Below are 26446 nucleotides of genomic sequence, written 5' to 3' on the forward strand. Positions count from 1 at the left end.
CGCCTGATTTTATGGGAGCCATACTTGATGTGTAGGGACCTGACTTTCTCTTGGTGTGAGACAGGAAGGCTTTGAAAGATTTCAAGCATACGAGGCGACTGGTGGACTCATGATTTCGATGGGAGTCATCTGACTGTGCGGTGGAGAACAGACTGATGAAAAGCAAGGGTAAACCTGGGGACCAGCTGGGAGGTAATGGTGGGTTGGCCCAGTGGGGTAGCAGTTGGGGGTAGAGAGAAGAGTTTGGATTCTGGATATGTGTCATTTATTTATTTTTTAAAATGTTTACTTATTATTTTGAGAGAGAGAGAGAGAGAGAGAGAGAGAGAGCAGGGGAGAGGCAAAGAGAGGGAGAGAGAGGGTCTCAAGCAGGCTCTGCACTGTCAGCTCAGAGCCAGATGCGGGGCTCGAACTCACGAACCACAAGATCACGATCTGAGCTGAAATCAAGAGTTGGATGCTCAACCGACTGAGCCACCCAGGCGCACCCTGGATATGTTTTAAAAAGTGGACAATAGAATTTATTGGCAGGTTGGATGGGGGGTGTGAGAGAAAGGACTTAAGGTTTTCAGTATGTGCACACATGAGTGTAAAGTCTATATAAAGCTGAATATTATCCGAAAGTGTCTGGCTTAACTGCTTACTTATTTTTGCTCTAGCCCAAAGCCCCACGATGGAAGGCATACAGTTTGCTCGTTGCTGTGTGCCTAGAGTCTAGAACAGCCTCTCTTTCTCAGCACAGAGCCCTACGTGGGGCTCGAACTCACGGACTGAGAGATCATGACCTGAGCCGAAGTCAGATGTTTAACGGACTGAGCCAACCAGGCGCCCCGAAGAAAGTGTTTATTGTGAATAATGGGATTTCAGAAAAATTGTAAAGAATTCTGTTATTTTCTGTCTTCTCTATTTTCAGCTTTGAGCCTGTATTCATGTAAAAATAATGCATTTGCTGAATTATAGAAAATAAAAGAACTTTGCAGAATTATGTGATATAAACATTTAAAAATTGTTAAGACTATTATTGAAAAGTGAAAGCTTCCACATTCTACAGAAGGCAAGGTGTTATTTTGTTTTTTTTTAATTAAAAAATTTTTTTAATATTTATTTATGTTTGAGACAGAGAGAGACAGAGCATGAATGGGGGAGGGTCAGAGAGAGAGGGAGACACAGAATCAGAAGCAGGCTCCAGGCTCTGAGCTGTCAGCACAGAGCCAGACGCGGGGCTCGAACTCACAGACTGTGAGATCATGACCTGAGCCAAAGTCGGAAGCTCAACCGACTGGGCCACCCAGGCACCCCGGCAAGGTGTTATTTTGAAAGCCAATGTCAGTGTAAGTCAACGAATCCAAACACTATAAAAAATTAAATCCTAATCCTATAGAATAAAATGACCTTGTTTGAGATGTAGGGTCCGTTGCGAGGACAGAATAGACTTTATGAATGCTGTTTCTCTACAAGGACACTCCTGGGGACCAGCTCTCAGCCAGCCAGTCAACTGTACTGAGTTCCCATTAATCATCTCTAGGCTTGATTCAAAAGGAGGTTTTTAAGAGATGCCAACCTTCCTATAATCAGGACTTCTGTTTTCTGGAACACACCAGGGCTCACGGGGTTTGCATCAAGGGACCGCAGTCCTGTGTTCACGGGGTTTGCATAAAGGGACGGCAGTCCTGTGCTGTGTTTGCTGTTCGGGGCTGACTGTGCTGGCTTTTCTCCTTCCTTAAGCAATGAGGCTAATGGCTATCTCCCGGCCTTGTGAGTGCAGCAGGATTCCTTTCTCTAGGTGATGGGAGCTTTTGCAGAGCATGGCCTGTGTCTGACATGTCTGTCTAGCTCTCATGTGTGAGTGTGGGGCTTTGAGTAGATGTGCCGTGCTTTGTGGTGATGAAACTTCCGGTCCCTTCCTTTCTGGATAGGGCACAACCTTGGAGAAAGGTGGCATGAATCTGGGTGACACTGGGCTCCTGTCTTGTCACCTGTCAGTGGGTATTAGACAGAGACATCCCGGTGATTAGCCAAATGTGTGACTCCAAGCCCTACCAAAGATCCCCTCTGGTCTTTTAGTGATAACAGAGCCCTCTATAGATGTGATCGACTAACGTGTCTCAGGACAGTGTCAAAGCCATTAAGAGCCTTATGACTCAAATCAGTCTTGAGTTGGGCTCCCTGCTCCACTGCACTTAGACTGGGCCATCCTGGGCCATCCCGGGCCATCCTGGGCCATCCTGGGCACCAGCCTCCTCTCTGTAACCCACATGATTTAGCCTAGCTCATAGTGAACTTACCATGTAATTTTCCTCCTAACTTCCTTTTCTTCGGGAGAAGGTGTCCAGTTTGTGATTCCAGGAAGTTCCTGACCCAGGGAATGCCACAGCTCCCATCTTTCGAATCTTGTATTCGAAACTCCAACACCCACAGCTCCCCAAGCCCTAACACACAACTCAGGCTAAAGCACTGGCCGGGGGCTTGGAAAATCTAGGAGCATCTGCAAGATAGACTCTTAGAGAGTCTTTCAGGGACCAGAGAGGTAAAGAATCTAGCCTTTCCACAGTGCAAGGATGCTGTACTTGTCATACCTGAGGGGGGGGGGGGCTCCCTCATGCACAACAGAGCCCATCTCTGATCAAAGTGCCTCGACAGACTCTTCCTTCTCTATAGGGGCCTCTGGAACTTCTCAGGAGGGTCCTGCAAAATTGGAAAGGTGTCTCCCTGTCTTCTTGCTTTCTGGGTTTACCACCTTTGTTCGGGGACACTGAGGCAGAACATGGGCATCTGCATTGGATATCAGCTGAGGAACTTAACCCTGGGCTCCCTGGGGGAGAGTGGAGATTGGGTACTCAGGTGCCCAGCGTGTGGTGTTGGGGGTGTGTGTGATTTAAATGGCTCTGGAACTTGATGCTGTTACAGAAAACACCCAAGCTGCCAGGAGAACCGGGATCTTTTCACTGAAATTCACAAGGGCCACAGGAAAGGCTGTCATTGGCCAGGCTCCCAGGCCACCTGAACGCGGGGAGAGGATGGGGTGCAAACCCCGCCCAAGCCCCAGGGGGACGGAGTTGGCACCGATGACTACTGGTCAGTCCCTGGACGGCGGGCCAGGCATTTCAAAGGGTGTGGGAGCTAAGAGGCCCTCCCCAGCCGCGCTCTCTATCTCGGTGGCCCGCGCCTCCAGCGAAGCCGGGTACGAATTGGAGTCTGGGTGGGAAGCAGACTTGAATCTGGGAGAAACAGTTGCGGTGGAGGAAGATAACAGAAAGCTTAAATCCGGGACGAGGGGCGCAGTGTCTTGAGGTCGAGCCCTTTTTGCGCCACCCGAGCCCAGAGCGAGGCGTCCCTTTGGAAGGGGTGCAGCGGCCCCTCCGGCACCGACCTCCTCGCCCAGGGCCCCTTGCCCCATCAGCAGGGTCAAGGAAGGGTCCCCAGCGGAGGACAGGGATCTGCGGCCATGGCCGAGGCAGCGGAGCTGGAGGGAGGGCCCCCAGGCCCCCAGGGGCCGCCCGAGGCCCCAGCGCCTGTGGCGGAGAGACCCGGTGTGCCGGCGGCCGCGGGCCGGGAGGCGGAGCGGGAGGAGGCCAGCGAGGGCGCCGCGGAGGCGCCGAGGGGCGAGGGGGCGGGCGCAGCCGCGACGGCCTCGGTGAACCGGGCAGAAAGCCCTGACCGGGACGGAGGGCGAGCGGGCGAGCGGGAGCCCGGCGCGGACGGTGGCCCGGCGGCCGAGACGCGGGGCGCGAGGGCGGCGCAGGGGGAGGCGGAGGCCGAGGAGGGCGCCCCGGGGTGCGCCGACGGCCCCCAGGGAGAGGAGGGGGCGAGCGGCGGGGAGCAGGCGGAGGACGCGAGCCCCGGGCGCGGCGCGCAGGGGGAGGCCGCGACGGAGGTTCAGGGGGAGCCCGGGGAGCCCGAGGCCCCCGGGGCGGAGGAGAAAGCGGAGCGAGGGCGGGGGGAACCGGGAGGCAGCGCGCCGGGGGCGCAGGGGCCCAGCATAGACGCAGCGGGGCAGGCGGGAGGGGCGCACGGGACCCAGGGTGAACCCCGGGACGGAGGGGACCGCAGCCCCCAGCCCCAGGCCGAGGCCACGGAGGCCGCGGCGGCGGAGATTGGCGGGTGTGGCCCCGAGGAGCTGGCGGGGGAGCCTCGGGATGCAGCGGCGGGGCCTGCCGACGAGGCGGGGGCCCCGGGGACAGAGGAGTCGGAGGAAGCGGCCCCCGGGGACGCGAGGGCGGAAGCCGTCGAGGAAGGGGACCAGGGTGGACCCCAGAAGGAGATGGAGGAGGCAGAGGAGGAGAGGCGAGAGCGCAGCCCGGAGGGGCCGGGCGAGGAGGAGCCCCCCGACAGCAGCAGCGCGCATCCAGAGGCGGCCGCGCCGACCGGGGCCCCGGAGCCGGAGGCCGAGCTCAGCAACCACCTGGCGGAGGAGAGCAGCGTCGAGGGCGCGGACGAGACCGCGCGGGTGAACGGCCGCGGGGAGGACGGCGAGGCGTCCGAAGAGGGGGCCCCGAGACAGGAGCACGACATCACCCTCTTCGTGAAGGTAAGTTGAGCTTTCCCCAGCTCTTAGCACGCCCCCTCCCATTTTTGGTCTTGGTCTTCCAGGGGTCCCCAGTGTCAAGAGGGTCACTTCCATTCCTAGGAGGGAGGCAGGACATCCTGGGTGTTTTGGGAGAGTTTTAAGGAGCGTTTCAGCGAGACACGATGGTTTGGAAACGAAGAGGTTGGGTGGAGGCAGTCGGGGGAAGTGGGGGGATGCAGGGCCAGCACCCCACTGTCCTTTGCTCTGAAAATCCAAACTGGCCCTTCTCCGGAGGTTATTGAAGAATTAACTTAAAGAAGAAAAAAAGCAACACACCCTACTGATGTTCAGAGCAGTTGACGCCAAAGAAAGCTTAATACTTGAAGAGGGGGGAAAATGCAAACAGGTTGTAATGGGAGAAGTATCCCCAGGACTCCAATTTCAGAGGCCCAGGGCTGGCCAGGGTTTTCAGCCCCCCAAAAGTATCCGTCTTTGGTGGGTAGAATCGATGAGGTCTATTTGGAAGGAAAGTGGAAATTTATGACGTATTAGGGTGTTTATTGAGCATTTTAATGTTTATTCTGGACGTTTACAAGATGCTGGTGGCTTGAACACTATCTGCCTTTATGTCGTATTTCAAACTTACTTCAAATGGGAGGAGAACAGTGAATTTGTTAGGGACTCTGTAGGGCACGACTGAGTACGTTTTGAGGTTTGAGTTTAAACAGGCATTTCTACAAGGCATCAAAAATGAGAGGCGAGGTCCAGTGGTAGCCACCCCCACCCCCTGCCCCCTGCCCCCCACATGGGGATCTTGGTTAAAAAAGCCCTGTTCTGAAGACCTGTGGCCAGACCAGGAAAGCAGCAGATAATAAGGCCAAGAATGTGCATTGCATGTTGAATCATAATCCTTCCAGAATACTTTCAGGCTTATGGAAGCCAGTTAGGACCTAAAGCTCCTTGCGGGGAATGTAAGCAAATTCTAATAAGCAAAAGGAGAAATGTTTCCAAAGTGATTAACATCAGAATTTCAAGAATTGTTTGGGTGGCAAGGGGGTTAGGGAGGAGAGGGCATGTATTTCTTCACTAGTGGGAAAGGGCTGTTACAGAGCTTTTTTGAAAACCCTGGGGCCTTTTAAGATTATGCGTTGGGATAGAACCTAAAGGCACAGCCCCTCCAAAGGGCCTCTGGGAGCTAGAAGTTTGTAGGGAATGGGAAGGAGAAGGAGGGGGAAGGGGGAGGGGGAGGGGAAGAGCCAAATGCCCTGCCTGTGGTGTGTGCCCCAAATCTGCCCTTGATCTGAAAAATTCCCATTGCTCTGGTCTCATGGCCACCTGATTCCAGCACATCTTTCCAGCCTCTTGTTACAGTTCGGAAATACAGTAACACCTTCCTACCTTGTCCTGCTTCCATTCTCCACTGTCTCCAACCCAGGCCCTTGGTGACAGCCAGTGAGCTACACGTTTCAACGTGTAAAATTCTTCAGTTGTTTATTGCAGAATTTCAGATAAGTCCACACCCCTTAGCCCGGCCACAAGGTCAGTCCCTCATGATGTTATTCTTGCCTCTTTGGTGTTGTCTGGATGTCTCCCCCCCACCCCCCTTTGTTACCGATGGTACCACTATGGCAGCCATATTGAACGAGTTACCTTTCCTTGAGCAAAACACATTCTTTCCTGCCCGGAGATTTTGCAGGTGCTGTACCTTCTGCCTGAATCAAGTTTTTTCCATCTCTACTCTCTCCCTGCCCCCTGCGGGGTGTCTGGATTCATCATGGGGAATCATCTCCTCTGGGGAGCCTTTTCCAACCCCAGTCTGGGTTGGGTGTCCCTCTGTTGAAAGTCCACTCACGTCCTGTGTGTTTCACCTCTTCCCTTGACTGTGTGAAATTCAGCTTCTCCCCTCCATGTGGAACACAGGTCTGGAACACGATGAAGATTTGAATGCGTGCCTGTGTGCACGACAGCCACGGTTACCATGGTAATCAATAGCATGGACCCACAGCCGGGGGATCAAATCCTGGCTCTGCTGCTCTCTTGCAGTGTGACCTTGGGCAAGCTACTTAACTTGTCTAAGCCTTTACTGCTTATGGATAAAGTGGGGATAATAATAGTACCTACCGGTGAGGTTGTTCAAGAATTAGATTATGTAAAGCACTTAGAATAGTACCATGGCTTGAGATAAGCATGGTGCAAACCTGTGTTCTTATGGTTATATCTGCTTAGCTTCCACAAACTTCTATTGCTTTTGCACAGAAATGGTCCCCTGCCCATTTCATCCCTGCCCTCCTTTTTTTCTTTAAAGGAAAAATCTCTCTAGATACCTAATTACCTCCATTCTCTGGGGATAGGAATGTTATGGAAAGTAAAAATACATTTTTCTTCTCAGATCCTGCTCAGGAGGCAAGGGGCTTTTTTTTTTTTTTTTTTTTTTTTTTTTAATATATATTTGTTTATTTATTTTTTTGAGAGAGAGTGAGCGCGTGAGCAGGGGAGGGGCAGAACCCCATATGGGCTATCCAGACTGTTTTATTCTGACATGATCATCTTGGTGATCATTTGTGCCCCCCCCCCCCTTTTTTTTCTTAAAGAAACAGATCTCCAGGGGAGCCTGAGGGGCTTAGTTGGCTTAGTTGGCTAAGCATGCGACTCTTGATCTCAGCTTAGGTCTTGATCTCAGGGTCGTGAGTTCAAGCCCCACACTGGGCTCTGTGCTGGGTGTGAAGCCTACTTAAAAAAAAACAAAAACAAAAAAGGGTAAGAAAACAGATCTCCAACTAGGGAGATGGGTTTTTAAGCAACTACTTTTTTTTTTTTTTTAATTTTTTTTTTTTTTTTTTAATGTTTGTTTTTGAGAGAGAGACAGAGACAGAGTATGAGCAGGAGGGGGGCAGAGAGGGAGGGAGACACAGAATCTGAAACAGGCTCCAGGCTCCGAGCCGTCAGCCCAGAGCCCGACGCGGGGCTCGAACCCACGGACCGCGAGATCGTGACCTGGCTGAAGTCAGCCGCTTAACCGACTGCGCCACCCAGGCGCCCCAGCAACTACTTTTTGATAGAAATTCTGAGGGTCACTTCAGATGTGCCTCATAGGATTGTTAAGGCATCCCCTTTAATTTTTCCACCTTCAAATCATTCTACTTAAAAACAAAAAAAGACCCCAAAGTAGAAATCAAGCAAAAACCTTTCATTTATTTATTTTAAAAAAAGTTTTAAAATTTATTTAGAGAGAGAGAGTGTGTGTGTGCACGTGAGCAGAGGAGGGGCAGAGAGAGAGAGAGAAAGAGTGAGAGGGAACTCCAAGCAGGCTCCGTGCTGTTGGTGCAGACCCTGACCCAGGGCTTGATCCCATGAACCGGATCATGACCTGAGCTGAAACCAAGAGTCCAACACTTAACCAACGGAGCCACCCAGGGGCCCCGAGCAAAAACCTCTTAGACGCTTGTATCTTTTGAGTTTGCTAATTCTTACTTTTGATTTAAAATCCTTAAATTAGTTCAAAATAGAATTTCTTTGCCAGCTTTAGCTTTCTTTGGGCTTCTTCTCTGGGCTCTACTCCATAATCGACATCTGACCTTCTGGGTTTTGTAAACATGTCAAGTTTTTCTGTGCCATTACTGGAGTGCAGAATTCACAGATTTGTTTTTTCAGGGAGAGTCCTGCAAGCATTTCAAACATCTCCTGACGGCCTGGCCAACACCGTCGTCATTAACTGGCCCATATTTTATTTGTGATTTCTAACTTTTGCTTTTCCCCCTGTTTTTTAAAATACATACATTGGTTGCAAACATACCACAAAGTAATGACATATGACCCAGTGACATGTGCTAATAAAAATCTGCTTCTACTTTTAACCACCCGGTGGTTTATCATCTCCATCTTTGTGAAAATTCTCATCCTACTAATTTGCCGTTTTGTTTTATTCCGTAAGTACGCAAGTACGTATTCTTGTAAAAGAGCCAAAATCGTATAGAACAGGCCCAGGAAAGCTTCCTTGAATTATTGTATGGGAAATTAATTTCTGATCATGCTAATTCTTTTATTTTATTTACAAAGAAGTGTTAATTATTTGTCATCAAATTATAAGGTAACCCTGCAGTGTATTTAGTAAGAAAGAGTCATTTCTTCTTCACTCATAACAAAGGGTAACAACATAATAACATACCAACAGAACAATAACAAACGACAAACAAAATACTGACAACAAAGGATAAAGTAGGGACTTCACCAGCTGTGGGGACTTAGTCGCTAAGGAAGTCTTGCTTACAGATTTGGGGCTTCTAATCCAGCGTGTGTACTTTGAGGCAGGGTCTAGGCGTAGGACAATCTGAGTTACAGATTTCCTGGCAAATGTCACATGACTTAAAAAACCTCAGTGTGACCAGTGAGTAATCCTGGGCCAGAGTCTAGGAATTTCTGAAATTAGGTTTTTGGACACCATATATTTAACTATTACCATGCAGCTACTGCAGAGCTCAAAAGCTGGCATTTGCCATCACATTTGGGTCTCTAGAGAGGTGGAATCGGTAGAACCAAGTACAACTCAAGAAAGACGTGACCTTTGGGGCGCCTGGGTGGCTCAGTCGGTTCAGCATCCGGCTTCGGCTCAGGTCACGATCTCGCAGTCTGGTGGGTGAGTTCGAGCCCCGCGTCGGGCTCTGTGCTGACAGCTGGGAGCCCGGAGCCTGCTTCGGATTCTGTGTCTCCCTCTCTCTAGGCTCCTCCCCCATTCGTGCTCTGTCTCTGTCTCTCAAAAATGAATAAACGTTACAAAAATTAAAAAAAAAAAGAAAGAAAGAAAGACGTGACCTTTGAAGAGGCATTGACGTGGAGAACTGCCCCCCAACATAAGTAAATAAATGAATGGAGGCAGCCAAGCAGGGCCACACCACGTGGCCACCACGGCAGGAGAGGAGGGGTAGGTATGTGTCCAGAGCAGCAGCTGACTGGCTCCTGGTAGACCAGTTGGTTGCAGCAATCTAGGCACCTTCCGCCAGGAGAGAACATGTCAAGACCTGTCCCGCGGGGCTTGGTCACCGAGGAGCTCGAGAGGGAGGTCGTATTTTCATCATCGTGTGTGGGCTGTGACCCCGCGCCCTGAAGGGAAATGGGCAAAGGTGCACTCCTAGGGCTTTACGTCTCCCTGCAGAATGACGTTTTTGTCCCTTGTGTTCTGAGCGTCTGATACAACTTGCCTGCAAATACATTTATGAAGTCAGTACAGGTAGTTGGGGTGGAAACCGAGGTGGAACGCAGTGTTGAGCTAACGTCTGATACACCTGCACACACATTGCACACGGGGTCGGGGGCGGGGTGGTGGTCCCTCTCCCCACGCTGGCAGGGCCGTGGGCTCATTGGAAGCTCTCGGTCGGTGCCTTTTGGTAATGGTAGGTAAATGCCCAGGTGGATGCCGGTGGCATCAGTCCAAGGTGACCCAACGAGGCCACTCAGATATCCTGTGGATATCTGTCTGTACCTGTAGATACCTTCAGAAACAGATACCTGAAGATGGGCAAGATACCTTCAGAAACACCACACCGGGTCCTTTCGGCATGTGAATTTACTCTTTAGTTTCCCATACGCAGAAAAGTCAAAACCCAGCCTTTGAAGGAACGTAGAAAGTACAAAGCTCTTGAGCCATGGTTTCGGTTCAAGTAGGTCACAGTGCTGTTGATGCATCCCTTAACCTAGTGCATGTGAATTTGTCACCTACTGTGTGTCAGACAGTGTGCTACAGTTTGGGGACCCAACGTCAGGCAAGACCGACAGGGTCCCTGCCCTCACGGAGTTTACCGTCTAGCCCAGAGGACAGACCCCGAGCACTGAATGCTGGCGATAGCAGGGACTACACTGATGTGCTCACTTTTGTCCTCCAGCCCCCCGCCCCAGCACAGGGTCTGGCACACAGTAGGCGCCCAGTTAATGCTGGCAGGAAGGGGAAGAGGCAGCGAAGATGAGTAGGAGGCTGTAGGAATATATAGCCGGAAGACCCGCAGATACAGTGGTAGTCACTAAGGTGTTTGTCGATTTGATGTATTTGGGGAGACACAGGGAGTGGGTCCCTCCGATGATCCCTAGTGCAAGTTCTTGAAGATTTTTGAAAACAGGCTGCCTTTGCTCTCGCCACTCTGTGAGCTCCTGCGACGTTCAGCAAAGGAGGGTTTTCTCCGAGAGTTGGGGAGGTGGATATTGAAATCTCCTAGACTCCTTTTCCATCAATTTTTTCTACTTTTTTTTTTTTCTGACAGAGTGCTGATTCATGAACTGGGCTTTGTATTTGGGCATAGTTGGGGGTAGAGGGAGGTACTCTGTCCGCAGTATAGACATCACTGTGTTTTCTGGCACACCATTCTCCTTCCCGTAGGGAGATGGTATCCAATTCCATGTTCCGCTGGATGCTGCAAAGCCTAAAATATTTACTCTCCGGCCCTTTAAGAGAAGGTTTGCTGACCCATAGTTAAACCCCCTTTGATTTGTGACCTGGGACTAGATACATGGCCTTTGGCACAAAATTGGAGTCTTATTTAGCAAGGAAGAAGAGGAATGGCTGTTGAGTAAAGAATCAGCAGTGTCTATCACAGTGAAAAATATTTAAGACGCTGAATATCTTATACTTATTTTTGGAAATGTTATTTTTCTACGAGGCCCCTAATCTTGGTTTAGGTGAGGTTGAAATAAAACAGAGATTATAAATATAAAAAGATACTATGAGGGGCACCTGTGTGTCTCGGTCAGATTAGCATCTGACTTTGGCTCAGGTCGTGATCTCCTGGTTTGTAAGTTCAAGCCCCACATCGGGCTCACTGCTGTCAGTGCAACGCCTACTTTGAATCCTCTGTCTCCCTCTCTCTGCCCCTCCCCTGCTTTTGCTCTGTCAAAAATAAATAAACATTAAAAAAAGATACAATGAAATACAATACAATAAAAAGTCAGTCTTTTTCCACCCCTGAGGTCCAGCTTCTCAGTTTTTCTTCTTGGAGACAGTCGCTGAATCTCTTTCCAGGGGTATTCTGTGCATATTGAAGCTGGCATGTAAATATCCTCACTGCATTAGTTACCTGTCACCATGTAATAAATTAATTACTCTGAGACTTAGCACCTAAAACAGCAAACATTTGTTATTCATGGCTTCTCTGTGTTAGGAATCTGGGGTCTTCTTGGTCGGGTAGTTCTAGCTTATGAGATTGCTAGATGTGACGTTTGCAAGGCTGTGGTCTCATCTGAGGGATTGGTTGGGGCAGGGGAGGATCTACTTTCAATGTGGCTGACTCACATGACTGTTGGCAAGCGGTTCGAATCCTCACCACTCGGGGCTTTCTTCATGGGCTGCTCTCATGTTGGCACAACATGGCATCTGGCTTTTCTTAGAGCAGGGATCCAAGAGAGAAGAAGCCACAATGCCTTTTATGACCAAGTCTCAGAAGTCGCACACTGTGATTTCTGTCTTATTTATTTTATTTTATTTTTTTAGATGTTTAATGTTTATTTATTTTTGCGAGAGAGAGAGGGAGAACATGCATGTGCACAGAGGGGCAGAGAGAGTGGGAGTGCAGGAGGGGCAGAGAGAGGGGGAGACAGAGGATCTGAAGCAGGCTCTGTGCTGACAGCAGAGAGCCCGTCATGGGGGTCGAACTCACGAACTGTGAGATCATGTCCTGAGCCAAAGTTGGATGCCTAACTGACTGAGCCACCCAGACATCCCTCACAGACATATTTTTTTAAAAGTACCACACCCAATTTTGTTTTCATAAAAAGTAGTACACTGGAAATACATTGGGTTACATCTTGCTTTCTTTACTTAATGGTGTATCTTAGATATCATTCCCCATTGTACCTGTAGCTTGATTAAATTCTGATCGAGCTAAAAATTTAACTCTGATCGAGTTAAAAATTTCATAGTTTTCTAGTGATAGATGTACTCTGTGGTCAGTCTCCCATAGGTGGATATTTAGGTAGTTTCCTTTTTTTTTTTTGAACAGAGAGAAAGCATGAGCTCGGGAGGGGCAGAGGGAGACAGGAACTGAAGGGGGCTCCATGCTGACAGCAGAGAGCCCAATGTGGGGCTTGAACTCACGAGCAGTGAGATCATGACCTGAGCAGATGTCCCAACGGTTAGCCTACTGAGCCACCCAGGCGCCCCATTAGTTTCTTCTTTTGGATGTTAAACCACCCTGTAATGAATATCCCTCTGTGCATATGTAATCACATATGGAAGCTCACTTCTTTAAAAAATTTTTTTAATGTTTATTTATTTTTGACAGAGAGAGAGAGAGGGACAGAACATGAGCGAGGGAGGGGCAGAGAGAGAGGGAGGCACAGAATCAGAAGCAGGCTCTAGGCTCTGAGCTGTCAGCACAGAGCCCGACACGGGGCTCGAACTCACAGATCGCGAGATGATGACCTGAGCCGAAGTCGGCCGTTCAACTGACTGAGCCACCCAGGTGCCCCAGAAGCTCACTTCTTAGATCATATCTCTTTTGGTGTATGTGTGGTTGAGTATACTTTTATATTTAACAACTATTGACATCTTTTTTTCTGTGAGCAGCTCGCTTTTGTCCTTTGCCCATTTTTCAAATGAATGTTTGACCTTATTTTTCCTAATTTTTGTATTAAGGAAGTTAGACCATTGTCTTTCATGTGGGCTGCAAATATTTTTATTGGACTGTTTTGACTATTTGTACTGGAGTAATTTATCCTTTCAGTCTTGGTAACTTGTTGGAATTGATACGCAGGAAAACAAAGCATAGGCTGTGACAGCACTCTTAAACTCTCCAACTTCAGGGGCGCCTGGGTGGCTCAGTTGATGAAGTGTCTGACTCTTGATTTCGGCTGAGGTCATGATCTCACAGTTTGTGGGACGGAGCCCCGTGTCGGGCTCTGCACTGACAGCGTGGAGCCTGCTTGGGATTCTCTGTCTCTCTGCTTCTCTGCCCCTCCCCCGCTCTCTCTTTCTCACTTTCAAAAATAAATAAACATTAAAAATAAAATGACATCCCCAACTTAATTTACTGTAATCTTTTTTTTTTTAATGTTTGTTTATTTGTGAGAGAGACAGAGTGCGAGTGGGGGAGGGGAAGAGAGCGAGGGAGACACAGAATCCGAAGCAGGCTCCAGGCTCCGAGCTGTCAGCACAGAACCCGACGCAGGGCTCGAACTCATGAACCACGAGATCATAACCTGAGCTGAAGTTGGCCGCTTAACCGACTGAGTCACCCAGGCGCCCCTTAATTTACTGGAATCCTCAAATCCTCTGTTTTACTTTATATTCTATAACTTCTTAAATCCTGAGGGATTAGGTATTTCAATTCTTGCCTCTCTCCCTTTCTTTTTAATTAGCACGTTACACTTTATCAAGCACATGCCCTTTGAGAATTAAGTTCTTTCTTACATGGTAAGAATTCGCGTTCAAAACAAAATTTCAAATATCTAAGATAGCGGGATCGTTTCATGCCACATGGCTACATCACTCTGATCTTGGCATGCCACCTACTGGAATGTATTTGAGTCCCACAAATAAAAACCATCGTGAAAAGTAATCGTCTGTGATGCAGTGATATCAAAATATCATTTCTGAGGTTGTCTCCTCGCCAGATGTTCTATTTCTGCCTCCATCTGTCCAAAGAATTGACCAAAATTTACAGAGAATGATGCCATAGCCTATTTGTAGGGATCCAGTGAATTGTGAAAGACTGCTCAGAGCTTATGTTTAATTAGTGGGAGGGGGAACTGAAACACTCAGATATCAAAGATCATTCGGGGAGATACTTTTGAAGCTTTGGGGGAGGGGGTAGCTCTATGGAGAACAGTTGATATATACTTATTCACACAGCAAGGGAAGTCAAATCTTATATGTTTGTGTAAGAAATCATCAGATTAAAAATATTCTCTAATTCTAGATTTTTATTGGCTTTGTGAGCTCTACCCCAACTCCCTGGTTCTTCTCCCTTGGGTGCTTGGTTGGCCACATGAAAGTTGAGTCTTTTGCTGTGGGGAGAGGTAAGAGGTGCCTTTCAGTCTTCTAAACTCCAGAGTGGTGTTTTGGACTCACGCGGCTATTTAAAGCAAATATTGATTGAGTGCCCGCCAAGTAGCAGACCCTGTGTTTGGGGCCGGGGTACAACAGTGGCAAACAGTGATGAACACAGCCCCTGCTTTTCTAGAGCTTTCAGCCTAGAGAGTGATCCCAGAAGCAATGGCTAGAGTGAGGAAGGGGAGTGTGTGTGTGTGTGTGTGGGGGGGGGGCGGTTTGCTGGAACAGGTGGGAGAAATAGGGTAGCAGGCTGGGCAGTGATCCCTAAAGGGGAGGATTTGGCCTCTAGACCTCAGACAGCCTGGGCTCTGCCCTTCTGCTGCAGTCTCTTGCGTTGGGAAGACTGTGCTGTGTGTAATAGACGGGTAAGTGGATGATGGTAATGTACACGCGTGGCTACCGCATCAGGTACAAAGAATTGGGTGGTCAGTTTGCAGAGTGTAAATTGGGTCATCCCGTACATTCTCAGTTAGCCGTGAATGCCTCACGCGTCACTTGGCACTCGCAGACATCGGCTTGTGTCTGAGCACAGTAATCGAACAGCTGTTCAAGCTGTGTGCATGTTGCAAATCATCTTTGGCTTTCTATTTGTATGGCAGGAGACTATAGGAAGCGGTACAGTGAAAGAACAAAACGGGGGAGATAGACGGAGGTCACTCGGTGGTGTTCAGCTGGTGGGGGGCCGCCGATCTGAGGGGTCCAAGGCAGCTTCGCACACGTGTCCACTGTCCGGGCAGCGTGGCCGGAAGGCGGGGCTCCGCCGGGATTGTCAAATGGAGCACCGGCAGGTGGTCCCTCCAGCTGGTGGCCTCCAGACACACAGTGAACGAGGCAGCAGGTGCACAGCCTTTTATAGCAAAAGCCACATAGCATCGCTCCCACCATATCCTACTGGTGACCAGGTGGTCCCCAGGGGGCTGGCCAGATTCACACCCCGCTTCTCGGTGGGAGGAGGGTGAAAGAATTTGCCGCCATCTTTATGGGAATCGCGCAATCACGTGATTTCACGTGATGTCAGAGGGTGCCGAAATGCTCAGATCGTTTATTTATAGACACAGTTCTTTACTCACTTGAACTATGAAAGTGTCAGCGGTGCCTAAAAGCAACGGAGTTATTTGTTTGTTTGTTTGTTTGTTTGTTTGTTTGTTTATATTCAGTGATGGACAGAGCAACCTGTCTGCAGGATTTACTACAGCAAATGTCAATGCCATATAATTACCGTAATTACAACACACGGACGAGGCGGGCCTCGAGCTGAGATCTGGGGCACTCCACGTGTCCTTTCTACAGTCATTTCTTTGTCATCTCTACGAAGCAGCCATTCATGCTTATGAAGGAGAAGGGTACCATGCCAATTAAATAGAGACTTGCCCCCACACCCCCTTTTGCTTCTGAGTGTGTGAGTCCCAAGCGGTTCTGGAGTAGCAAGAGGCTTGGGTCCCCTTTCAGAAGCTGTGCTATCCTGCCTTTGGGCCAGCAAGACTCTCCCCCTAGAGGGCGTGGCCAGCTGCAGGGAGAGGAGAAAATCTGGACCCATTCTGCCCAAGGCGTTATCTTTTTTTTTTAATGTTTATTTTATTTTCAAGAGAGAGAGAGAGAGAGAGAGAGAGAGAGCTAGTGAGGGAGGGGAGGAGGGAGCAGAGGACCTCAAGCAGGCTCTGCACTGACAGCAGACAGCCTGATGTGGGGCTCCAACTCATGAACCATGGGATGATGGCCTGAGCCTAAGTCCGGTGCTCAAGTGACTGAGCCGCCCAAGTGCCCCGAAGGCTTTATCTTTGTGTTTTTCTAACCTTCCTGGGGCCTGAAGATGCTGTGGTCCAGTAGGAAGAGCCTCATTATGCACCCCCAGCATCACCCCTTGGGTGCCCCAGGCTCAGCTCTAACCATGGTGGGTGGAGGGAAAGACGAATTGGGGCAGGAAGTCGCTGTTCTCTTCCCTGAGTGGGGGCACACGAGGGGACTGATGGGGCCCTTAGGACAACAGCCAGAGGCATGTCTAAGACACTGCACATCACAGACATCACATGCTTTGAAGCCCACATAGAATAAAAGCGCTATTGGTCTGGAGATACAGGGACATGGGCTTTCTTCCTAAATGAGGGAAATTAATACCTTTTTGGTGCCTTTGGTGTCAGGGAGGCGGTGAGTTCGAAGAATCTTGGACTGACTTAATCCCCACCCCCAACTTTGTTCCCTTTGTTTGAGCCCCAGGCTGGCTGCCTTCGACGCTATTCCCATAAAAGTTCAGACTGGATGAAGTTTTGGGTTGCAGCTCAATGGTTTCTTTGTGTCGTTTAACTTTACAGAGAATTTAATGCTTAAGAAAACTCAGAGGTATTAACACATCAGATATGAGAAGGACATTTTTTTGTTAATTGCCACTTTAACCAATATATTATGACCCTGAGTCATAAGCAGCGGCAATAACGTAAGATTGTCACTCTCCACATACTGACATTTGCTGTCGTAAGTTCTGCACAGATGCTGCTCTGCCCATCACTGAACATAAAAAAATAACTCCGCTGCTTTTAGGCACTGCTGACATTTTCTTAAGCCAGTTCAAGCACGTAAAGAACTGGGTCTATAAATAAATGATTTGAGCATTTCCGCACATCGTGCAGTCACATCTTCAGGTGGTGGGTTAAGGATGGCTGCGAATTCTTTGACCCTCCTTCCACTGAGAAGTGGGGTCTGATTCTCCTCCCTCTGAAGCTGGCCAGACCCTGGTGACTGCCTGGTCACCACTAGAATATGGTGGGAGTGATGCTGTGTGGCTTTTGCTATAAAAGGCTGTGTACCTGCTGCCTCGTTCACTGTGTGTCTGGAGGCCACCAGCTGGAGGGACCCCCTGCCGGTGCTCCATTTGACAATCCCGGCGGAGCCCAGCCTTCCGGCCACGCTGCCCAGACAGTAGACACGTTTGAGAAGCTGCCTTGGACCCCTCAGATCGGCCCTTCCACCAGCTGAACACCACTGAGTGACCTTTGTCAATGCCACATGGAAAGGAAGGATCACCTAATCCAGAGCCTTGTCCAGATTCTTGATTTATGAGAGCACGAGAGATTAAAAAAAAAGCAGCCCCCTCTGTTAAGTTTGGGGTCATTTGTTCATTGGTGATAAGTAACTGGGATGTGTGGCTTATGTGTCTTCTAAGCTGGTGAAATCTGGTTGGGTCAAAAGATAGGACCATGGTGAGAGGTGTGGAGTAGTTTAAGGCAGGTCCAGGAGACACAGGAGGTTCCGTGTGGCCAGATCTTCTGTCTGCCGCGTGCATTTTTTCCCTGTGCAGTCACTGCAAGGATTGGAATATTCTCATCCATTCAAGAACGCAAACCACCAGGGTATATAAAAACAGGCTGCATTATTAAGCAGGCTTTCCAGAACAAGATGTTCCTTTGTTGTAATAATTCCTTGTGAGAATTTTACAAGGAAATAAGCTTTTCATGTCCGTGTAAAAGCTTCAGTTGGTATCCGGCCATATTATTAAATAAGGATTAAAAATAGCCCTGGAGTTTTTAAAGCATAATTCGTACACGAGGATAAATAGTAAGTTCCATTCTGTTCGTCCGTGTACTTCTTATGACTTGATTCCACCTACTGTGACAATGAATACGAACACGACTAAGCCTTTGGCCAGAATTTAAAGCTAAGAGCAATTTGACTCAGTGATTAAGTTATGTGGGTCAAGGGTGGCCAGCCACCTGATCCATGCAATAATACATCGATTGTTATGGCTGTTGAAAAGAATAAATACTATACATACCTGGGAACGTAGTTAGGATTAATAGGCTTTTTGAAAGGTTCAGATCTATGTTTCAAAAAGTTTTAAGACCGAAAACATATTTCTGAGGATCCAGGTATCAACGATGCATTAAATTGTTCTTAAGTTCTAAGGGTAGGAAGAGTGAGAAGCACATTTCAAAATAGAGCATATCTTTTTTGTGTGCGGACCGGAGTAAGAAACTTAATAAACATAATAGATGAATAAGGTGCAGCCAATGGGCCCATCTCTCTGCTCCACTGGGGACAGACAGCCTAAATCATTGGCTGGATGTGCCAACAAAATCAGTCTTGAGAAGCGTTATCAAGAGGGTAGGCTTGTATTTATGTAAGAAAAACAAAATACTCAATTTTCCTTTTCTAAAATAGGCTTTGCTGCACTGATGATACGTTTTTCCTTTATAGGCTTACAAGAAGTGGGATGCGTGCGATTTGTGTCACATGATGTGCTAGTATAACGATAAACTCTACCGACAAAGATACGAAAGCGAGGGGCTTAACGGCCTCTCTCTTCATTCCTCCTAAGTGTGGTGAAACAGAGGGTCTATCCGTTTGGTTCCCATTCTGCGAGGACCCTTCCTTCTGCCGTAGAGTTGGTTTGTTGCTGTCCCCACTGGATATCTTGTCGCACCACTAGATGGCGGAAGAGGGAAGGCGAGAGACAGGACAGTGGGGCCGAAGGGGTGGTTTCCCGTCCAAGGAGCGTTCCCTCTCTGCCTTGCAGAAAATGTAAAAACCAGAAGCCTTCCGGATGGTCTGTACCCCACAGTAGTCATGGTGACGATACAGCTGGAATTATTGGAATCGTTGGCTTTTTGCCTGCAAGCAGCCGATAGGGCCCTTCCTACTGACCTTGGCAGTTGCCTTGGCACTGTAATCGGTGGTGATAACAGGAGCCCAGCAGGGCACGGTCTGGCTTTTCTGCTCAGCTGCCCACGGGCCCTCTTCCCTCCCAGCTGCAGGTGGCCAGCTCCCCGGCCCCACACTGCCAGGCTCCGTCCTGCACTTAACCAAGAGGTGGGGGTAGGACCCGTAAGAATCTACTTCGCTGGCACACACTGTGGAGGAAGACGGGAGAGGGCGATGCTGAGCTGAGAAAAGCTTGTGCAGTGGGTGCAGGCAGAAAAAAGACCAGACGTCAGCAAATGGCTTGCCTCGTACCTGAGCTTCAAGAAGACTGGTTTCCCTCGGTTGAAAGGGAGACTGGAAAATAGGGACTCCACCGTTAGAGCAGGGGATATCGGATGCTGTGGCTGCCCTGGCAGAATCTCCCCAAATACAGAAATTGGGAAATGAGCCAAGAATTTAGCGCCTTGGGGACTGGCACTCTCTGTCCCATTTCTATTGGTTTTTCTCATGTTGTCTCTGTCACCCGCTTAGGGGGTTTATATATCCTTTAGAAAACTTTATCTTTCATAGGCTCCTCCTTCCCCAATTTTGTGGTTGTTTGGGCATTTCTATAAAAGCTGTTCTGTTAGTTCTGGGCCAAGAAAATAATCTCCTGTTGTATCATTGTGTCCGTGGGAAAATCAGTCAATATATCAATTCAACTCACATCATCTTTCCCAGGAATGAAGTTTCCTTATTAAGCATGTCCTTCCCCTAAAAGGTATCAGTGAGTCACATTTCAGTAATGGATTTTTTTTAAACCGGTAGTCCAGATTTTCAGAACCACAAGCCTATGGCACACCTTATTCTGATGACTTAGGTGAATTAGCTATTCAAGGTTTGTAGAGTATTATTAAGTTCTTACTTCCTGCACCAATGGCATCTGAATCCAAATGGAAAGAGTTAAAAATCCCCTGAAATTATTCAACATATTCACCGAGAATACTGTGCGAAGTGGGTTTACGGCTCTGTATTTCTCCAACACCGTCCACTGTAGGCGGGATTTCAGAATGTTCTCGACACAGTGCGTATCAACACTAGGTCAGGAGTAGAGTACAGCAAGCAAAACTCCAGAAGCTGACCCTACTCTGGTTGAGCCTCTCTTCTCGCCCCAATGGCACTGTCCCCTAGAGCTTGAGGATGTGTTGACAAGTCAAAAACACTGGAAGCCTGGATGCTTCTATTCACAGTGTGGTAGCGTGCTAACTATCAGTGTGTTTTGGGGATCCCTGATCCGTGGATTGACTTCTGAGTTCATTCGTTGGCTCAGCAAGCATCCCAAATTTCCTAAAAGAAAATCTTCTTTTATTATTTCATCTTTACATTTCATATTTACAATTTCATCTTTCGGAATGGGACTTCGGGTTTTCTGGTTAAGGGCACCCAGTGTTTTGTGCCATTTCTACCCTTGTGCCTTATTTTGTTGAGTAGATCTTTATTGAACAGACTCATGGACAAGACAGTGTTAAACCAAACCCTTTTCAGCTGCCTCTTCTCTTGGCTTTAGTCGGAGCGTCCCTATGATCACGGTTCTGGGCAGTTAGTGTGGTTTGGGACAGAAATGGAATCCAGGGAACCAGAGCAGGGCTGGTTTAGATGATGCCGAAGGGTGGGCTGGACGAGCTGAGGCACCTAACCCACTTAGGGTCCCGTACCTAAGACATAGCCAGTGCCCACCCCTCCCGCCCGCCCTTATTCCCCTGCATGCCCTTCTTTTTGTGTCTGTGTAGATGCCTTTATTTCAGCAACAAGTGAGAGCCCTCACAGAGGCCTGAATGTAGGGCACCGGCTCTTAATCCCATAGGACCTTTCTTTCCCATAACTCGGGGCATTTTTATAAAATTGCCTTCAGTGTGGGGTGGGGTGGGACAGCTGCCTGATGGTTCAAAGGGAGAGCAAAGGGCTCACTCTGCTGTCCCTCCCTTGCCTGAGGGAGAATTTTTCCCACACTCCCATCTCTAAAGCCCTGTCTGTCCTCCTTGCCCCTTCCAAGTGGGAGCAGGGAGAAGGGTCTCAATTTCAAAAACCAAACCTCTACTTTGGTTTCTCACCCCTCTGGTGGTCGTGGTCAGACCGATGGGGCTGTCCTCAGAGAAGGCCAGGTTAATTGGTGTTAGCAGAGATTTTGTTCAAGAGGGATGCTTTGCCTGTGGGGATTGGGAGGTGGGCGCAAAGAAAACCAGGGAGGGCTTCCAAGGTCTTTATGCTTCAAAGCACGTGCCTTGCACATCACTGTCTGAGTCTTATATGGTCCGATCCTTTTCTGGTTCTCGTTTCTGGTTCATTTGCTTCTACGGAAAGTGCTGGAGGAAGGTTCTCATTTGGTGCGTTAAGGGGTGTGAGGTTCTTCCTTTTTTTTGACAACTGTCTCGAGGGGCATTGATGTCGGTGTCCCTCAGAGTTGCTCTGCACCACTCCACGAGACCCCCGGCACAGACCGGAGCACGAATGTGTCCACAACTGTCGTGCTACGTGGCCTTCTCTGTAGCTCCTGGAGATTTTTCTTTTGGCTTCCCTCCCCTAGGTTTGGTAAAAGCTTTCAGACGGTTCCATTTGTTGACTCTGACATTTCCCTGGTGCTTTTTGCTTTCTGCTTCACCTTTGACACAGCATAAAATTATGCTCCTTGCTTTCCCTCAACCCTCCGAACAGATGCCCACATCCCGTTTGACCAGCCATCCTGCTCCCGGCTCTGCAGTCATGGGGCAAGACAAGTTTCTGCTTCCTTCTTCCTTCAGACGACCGTTCCCTTGTTTCCTGTTTCCTATAAGCAGATCATGGAGCTGCTCCTATAAACAGCAGGGGCATCCAGACTGTGGTAGGCTCCCGAGGAACAGACCTGGGGGCTGGAGCAGAGAGAGAGGCCTCTCTGATGCTGCTCAAGCTCATGGTGGGTGAGGGCAGAACACGCCTGGATATCCAGGTGCCCAGGATGAACCGCTGGTGATTGGTGGCATCCCCCAAATCACAGCCAGATTATCTTCACCTTCCCTTGTCTTCCTGAAACGGAGGGTGCTGGTCTTTTCCTGTGTCATTATTTACCTACGGGCACCCTCGTGTGAACTCTTTCCAAGTTATTCTATACCAAAAGTCGTATTTTGTTGCCTCCTCTCTGAATTCCAGTTTCCCAAGCCCTACTTTGCCCCTCCACGTAAACCTGACATACGGCAATTCTATATTGGATTTAGGGTCATATATGACCATCTTTAGAAAACCCCAGCCTCTCCTCTTGTGTCAGCATGTCTGTCTCCACGGGGCAGATGAAGTGACTCATCACCCTGACATTGGATGGCTGTGGCCACAGGATGATTTGCAACAAATTAGGGACACCAGTTTCCCGGCCACTTACCATAACTGCCCCTTTCGAAAACAGGAGCCTCGGAATGGTTTGTTCCTGGGCTGGTTTGTGGACCACTCTGTGAAGCTGATCTCTGGCTCACTGTCCTTTTTTGAGCGAAAGGGTCAGGGTTAGGGAATCCTGAAATAGTATATGCCCCTCCTTCTCTTTTCCCAGGGGTGAGGGTGGTGAGGGTGGGGATGTTTGCCAAAAAAAGCATGTGGCACAGAAATGACTTCCTTATAATAAAGCCAGGGCGTTAGTCTCAGCCTTGGCCAGCCTGTTTGCTGTTTCTCCTTGTCTGGAGAGAAGCTCGTGCCCTTGGCCTTAAGCCACAGGCCTTCCCTGTTGTGTGGGTCAGGCCAGGGCACGGAATACAAGTCTGAGGGACTAGCGATGAGGAAGTGGGGAAAGGCAACGCTTCCAGATAATTCTGTAATGTCTGAAGCCCCCAAATCTCCCCATTTAAATTGCGAACATCTACAAGTCAGTACTGCGTGTCCCTGCTCACTGACAAAGAACTTTAAAATTCGGCACATTTGCTCTCTGTGACCTAGGAACTTGTAAGGAACACACCGGGACTGCAAGGAAATACAAAATAAAATCTAATCGTTACAATTGGGGTAGTTACCTTCCTGAGCATAGTTCCGGTAACATTTCGTCATTTTAATAAACCCTGTATCTCTGTATGTATATGTATATGTGTGTGTGTGTGTGTGTGTGTGTGTGTGTGTGTGTATTTATATATGTGTGTGTGTGTGTGTATATAATGTGTGTATTTTGGACTCTGCTTTTGGTTTTCTTGCTTTTGAAGCTTAAAGCCAACCTTTGCTAATTTATACCTGATGGGATTTGGGGTCCCCCTGTTGATTCTTTTGTCTCCTCTCACCAATGCCAAATGATAGTCTGGTTTGAGCCCAAAGCTTGCGAAGCCTTTGGTTTCTTTCTATTTAGTCATGCGGGCTTACCTTCAGATCTCAGTGGGACAACAGGGTGGGTCAGGAAAAACGAGCAAGTTGGTGTGGCTCGGGTTTCTTATTAACCACAAAGATATGGGACAGAGTTTACTAAATTTGCACTGAAATAAAAATACCATCCCATTACACCCTTGATCTGGCCTGGGGTCCCATAGCGCCTTAGGCGATGACCTCTCTCCTCTACAAGAAGTTGTGTTTTGTGCTGGGAGCTGTTCATTTGTTTCCGATTCTTGCTGAAGTTCCAGAGCCATGCGGGGATAATCCGTCATCCCATTAGGCACAACAACTGCAGGAGAAACTGATTACCTAATGCCTAGAAATGGCTCCTACGTAGTACCCTCGGTTGCCATTTTTCAGTATACCAGATGTTTTTAAAAAAGTATTTAAATATAGTTGACATATACGTTAGTTTCAGGTGTACAACATAGCGATTCACCAAGTCTGTACGTTACGCGGTGCTCGCCACGGTAAGCGTGGTCACCATCTGTCCCCGTACCTTATTCCCTACACTGTACTTTTCATCTCTGGGACTTACTTACTTTATAGCTGGAAGTTCGTATCTCTTAATCGCCTTCATCTGTTTCGCCCACGAGTTCTCTGTATTGAAAAGTCTGGCTTTGCTTGTTTGTTTGTTCATTTGTTTCGTTTTTTAGATTCCGCGCATCGGTGAGATCAGGTGACGTTCGTCTTTCTCTGTCTGACTTATTTCACTCAGCGTGATACCCTCTAGGTCCATCCATGTTGTTGCAAGTGGCAAGATCTCATTCTTTTATGGCTGAGTAATATTCCATCATCGTACCCCTAGTGACTTAATTCGAAATTGTGAGTATCCTTCATAACTCTAGCTGTGTAGTAGGGCTATGGCTGTAATAATGAATATGGCTTCTCACAAGTGCCTCGAACCTTTTGGAAGGAGATCTAAGAAGCATAACTTTATAAAGTGACATTTAACAAGACAAGAGTGTTGATCTGGTTTCGCCTCTTGAGCAAACGCTGGTAGGAAGGTGCAGAAAGGGTCACCAAAGTGGACATTTTCCTGTTGTGTATGAGGAAATGGATAGCATCCATTTGTGGGAAGGTTAGTGGTTGCTGGGGCTGGTGCCCTCCTGGGGAAAAGTAACCACCACCACTTATCTTAACAGTCTGTGGCTTTTTTCTAGACGATTCTCTGAGATTTAGGCTTTTGTGGAAGGCTGGTGTGGGCATTTTGGGCCAGGTGAACTCTTCCGGATGTCACAAATCATGCTGCACAGGTGAACCTTCGCCTTCTACCTGAAAGAGTAACCACAAAGCTTCTGATCTCTGCCATAATTTGCAATTTTTTTCTAATGTTTATTTTATTTTGAGAGAGAGAGAGAGGCAGAGAGAGAGCACAATGAGCGGGGGAAGGACAGAGAGAGAGAGAGAGAGAGACAGAGAGAGAGGGTGAGAGAGCATTCCAAGCAGGCTCCACACCGTCAGCGCAGGGCCTGATGCGGGGCTCGATCTCATGAACCGTGAGGTCACGACCTGAGACAAAACCAAGAGTCGGATGCTTAACAGACGGAGCCACCCAGGCATCTTTGAAATATTAAAAGGAAAGCATCCTAAAATCCGCATTCATCCTAAACTCTGTCTCACAAGAATTCTCTCCATGACCCTTAAGATACTTCTGATTAATTGGCTAGTTCAGAATTCTACAGAATGACTAGTCCCCTTCCCTGTCCTGATCAATAGAGCTTTCATATGTTGGTCATTGAAACCAACTGGTGTCTCTGAGGCCCTAGACTTTGTTCTCTGTAAATAGTTCTAGGCCTTTGTCTTCCTTAAAACTTATAGACATGACAAAGAAAAATAAAGACAAAGCAAATACCTTTTTTGTTTTTCAGGAAGCTACCTGTTTCTAAAGGCTTTTGCAAAAGAGCTACAGAAATCTGAGCAAACTGAGAAAAGCTGGATCAGGAGACTGCTAGAGATAATTAGAATTTTTTTGTTTTTCATTCTGCTCTCCTACCCACTGTACTTCCTCCCTCCTCTCTGCATTGTTCTTCAGTGAGAATTGAGAAATACGTTACAAATCATAAATGGTTGTTTTCCTAACATGAGCGAAGCACACACAATTTTGCTGCTGATCTCAAGTCTGGATGCCTTTTTAAAAGCCATACCGTTCAGCTCCCAACTGTGTTTGGGACCTGGCTGTCGCAGTGCCTAGGACAGAAAGACAGTGCCCTCTTTGGTGGTGGTTTTAATGTGGGGTCTAAGAGGGAACTCAAGGGTAGGGAGACCAGTGCATCCTAGTTTATCCAGGACTTTGCTGTTTTTTTCTTTTAATAATTTTTAAAATGTTTTATTTATTATTTTTTTTTGAGGGAGAGAGAGAGAGAGAGAGAGAGAGAGCATAAGCAGGGGAAGGGCAGAGAGGGAGAGGGGGAACAGAGTACCTGAAGTGGGCTCCAAGCTCTGCACTGACAGGCTGACAGCGGTGAGCCCGATGTGGGACTTGAACTCACGAACCACGAGATCACAACCTGAGCTGAAGTTGGATACTCAATCGACGGAGCCGCCCGGATGCCCCAGGACTTTACCGGTTTTAAAATAAAAAAATCCAGGTAGCCGGAAAACCCTGAGCGTCTGGCAGATCGGGAAGGTTAAGTCCCCTACAGGAGCTAAAAACTAACCTGTGACATTGTCCATCAGCACCTAGTTAGGGATGGATGGCGGGCACGTCTGAATGTGGAGGTGGACAGTCCTAATGTGCCTCTTAAGACCACGAGGGGGCGCCATCAGCCTCTAAAGTTGTTCCACAGCGTGATGTTACAGGGGGCTTTTGAAAAGGCAGGTCCTAAAATCCGATGCGGGGCTCAAACTCATGACCTGAGCTGAAATCAGCTGCTCAACTGACTGAGCCACCCAGGTGCTCCCAGGGCATGCATTTCTGATAGCCT

The 26446-nt window shown here is 48.4% G+C and overlaps 1 protein-coding gene across 1 annotated transcript in view; it reads left to right on the forward strand.

Annotated features, from left to right (window-relative positions):
• The first annotated feature begins 3070 nt into the window (after positions 1-3070).
• CLIC6 (chloride intracellular channel 6) overlaps positions 3071-26446 on the forward strand; it is a 44266-nt gene continuing 20890 nt past the window's right edge. Inside the window, exon 1 of the mRNA XM_058731927.1 lies at positions 3071-4528. Within this exon, the coding sequence (XP_058587910.1) occupies positions 3446-4528 (1083 nt within the window). The 5' untranslated portion in view covers positions 3071-3445. The remainder of the gene's footprint in view (positions 4529-26446) is intronic.

This window comes from Neofelis nebulosa, chromosome 5, assembly GCF_028018385.1.
Source record: "Neofelis nebulosa isolate mNeoNeb1 chromosome 5, mNeoNeb1.pri, whole genome shotgun sequence".
In the NCBI taxonomy this organism is placed as follows: Eukaryota; Metazoa; Chordata; class Mammalia; order Carnivora; family Felidae; genus Neofelis; species Neofelis nebulosa.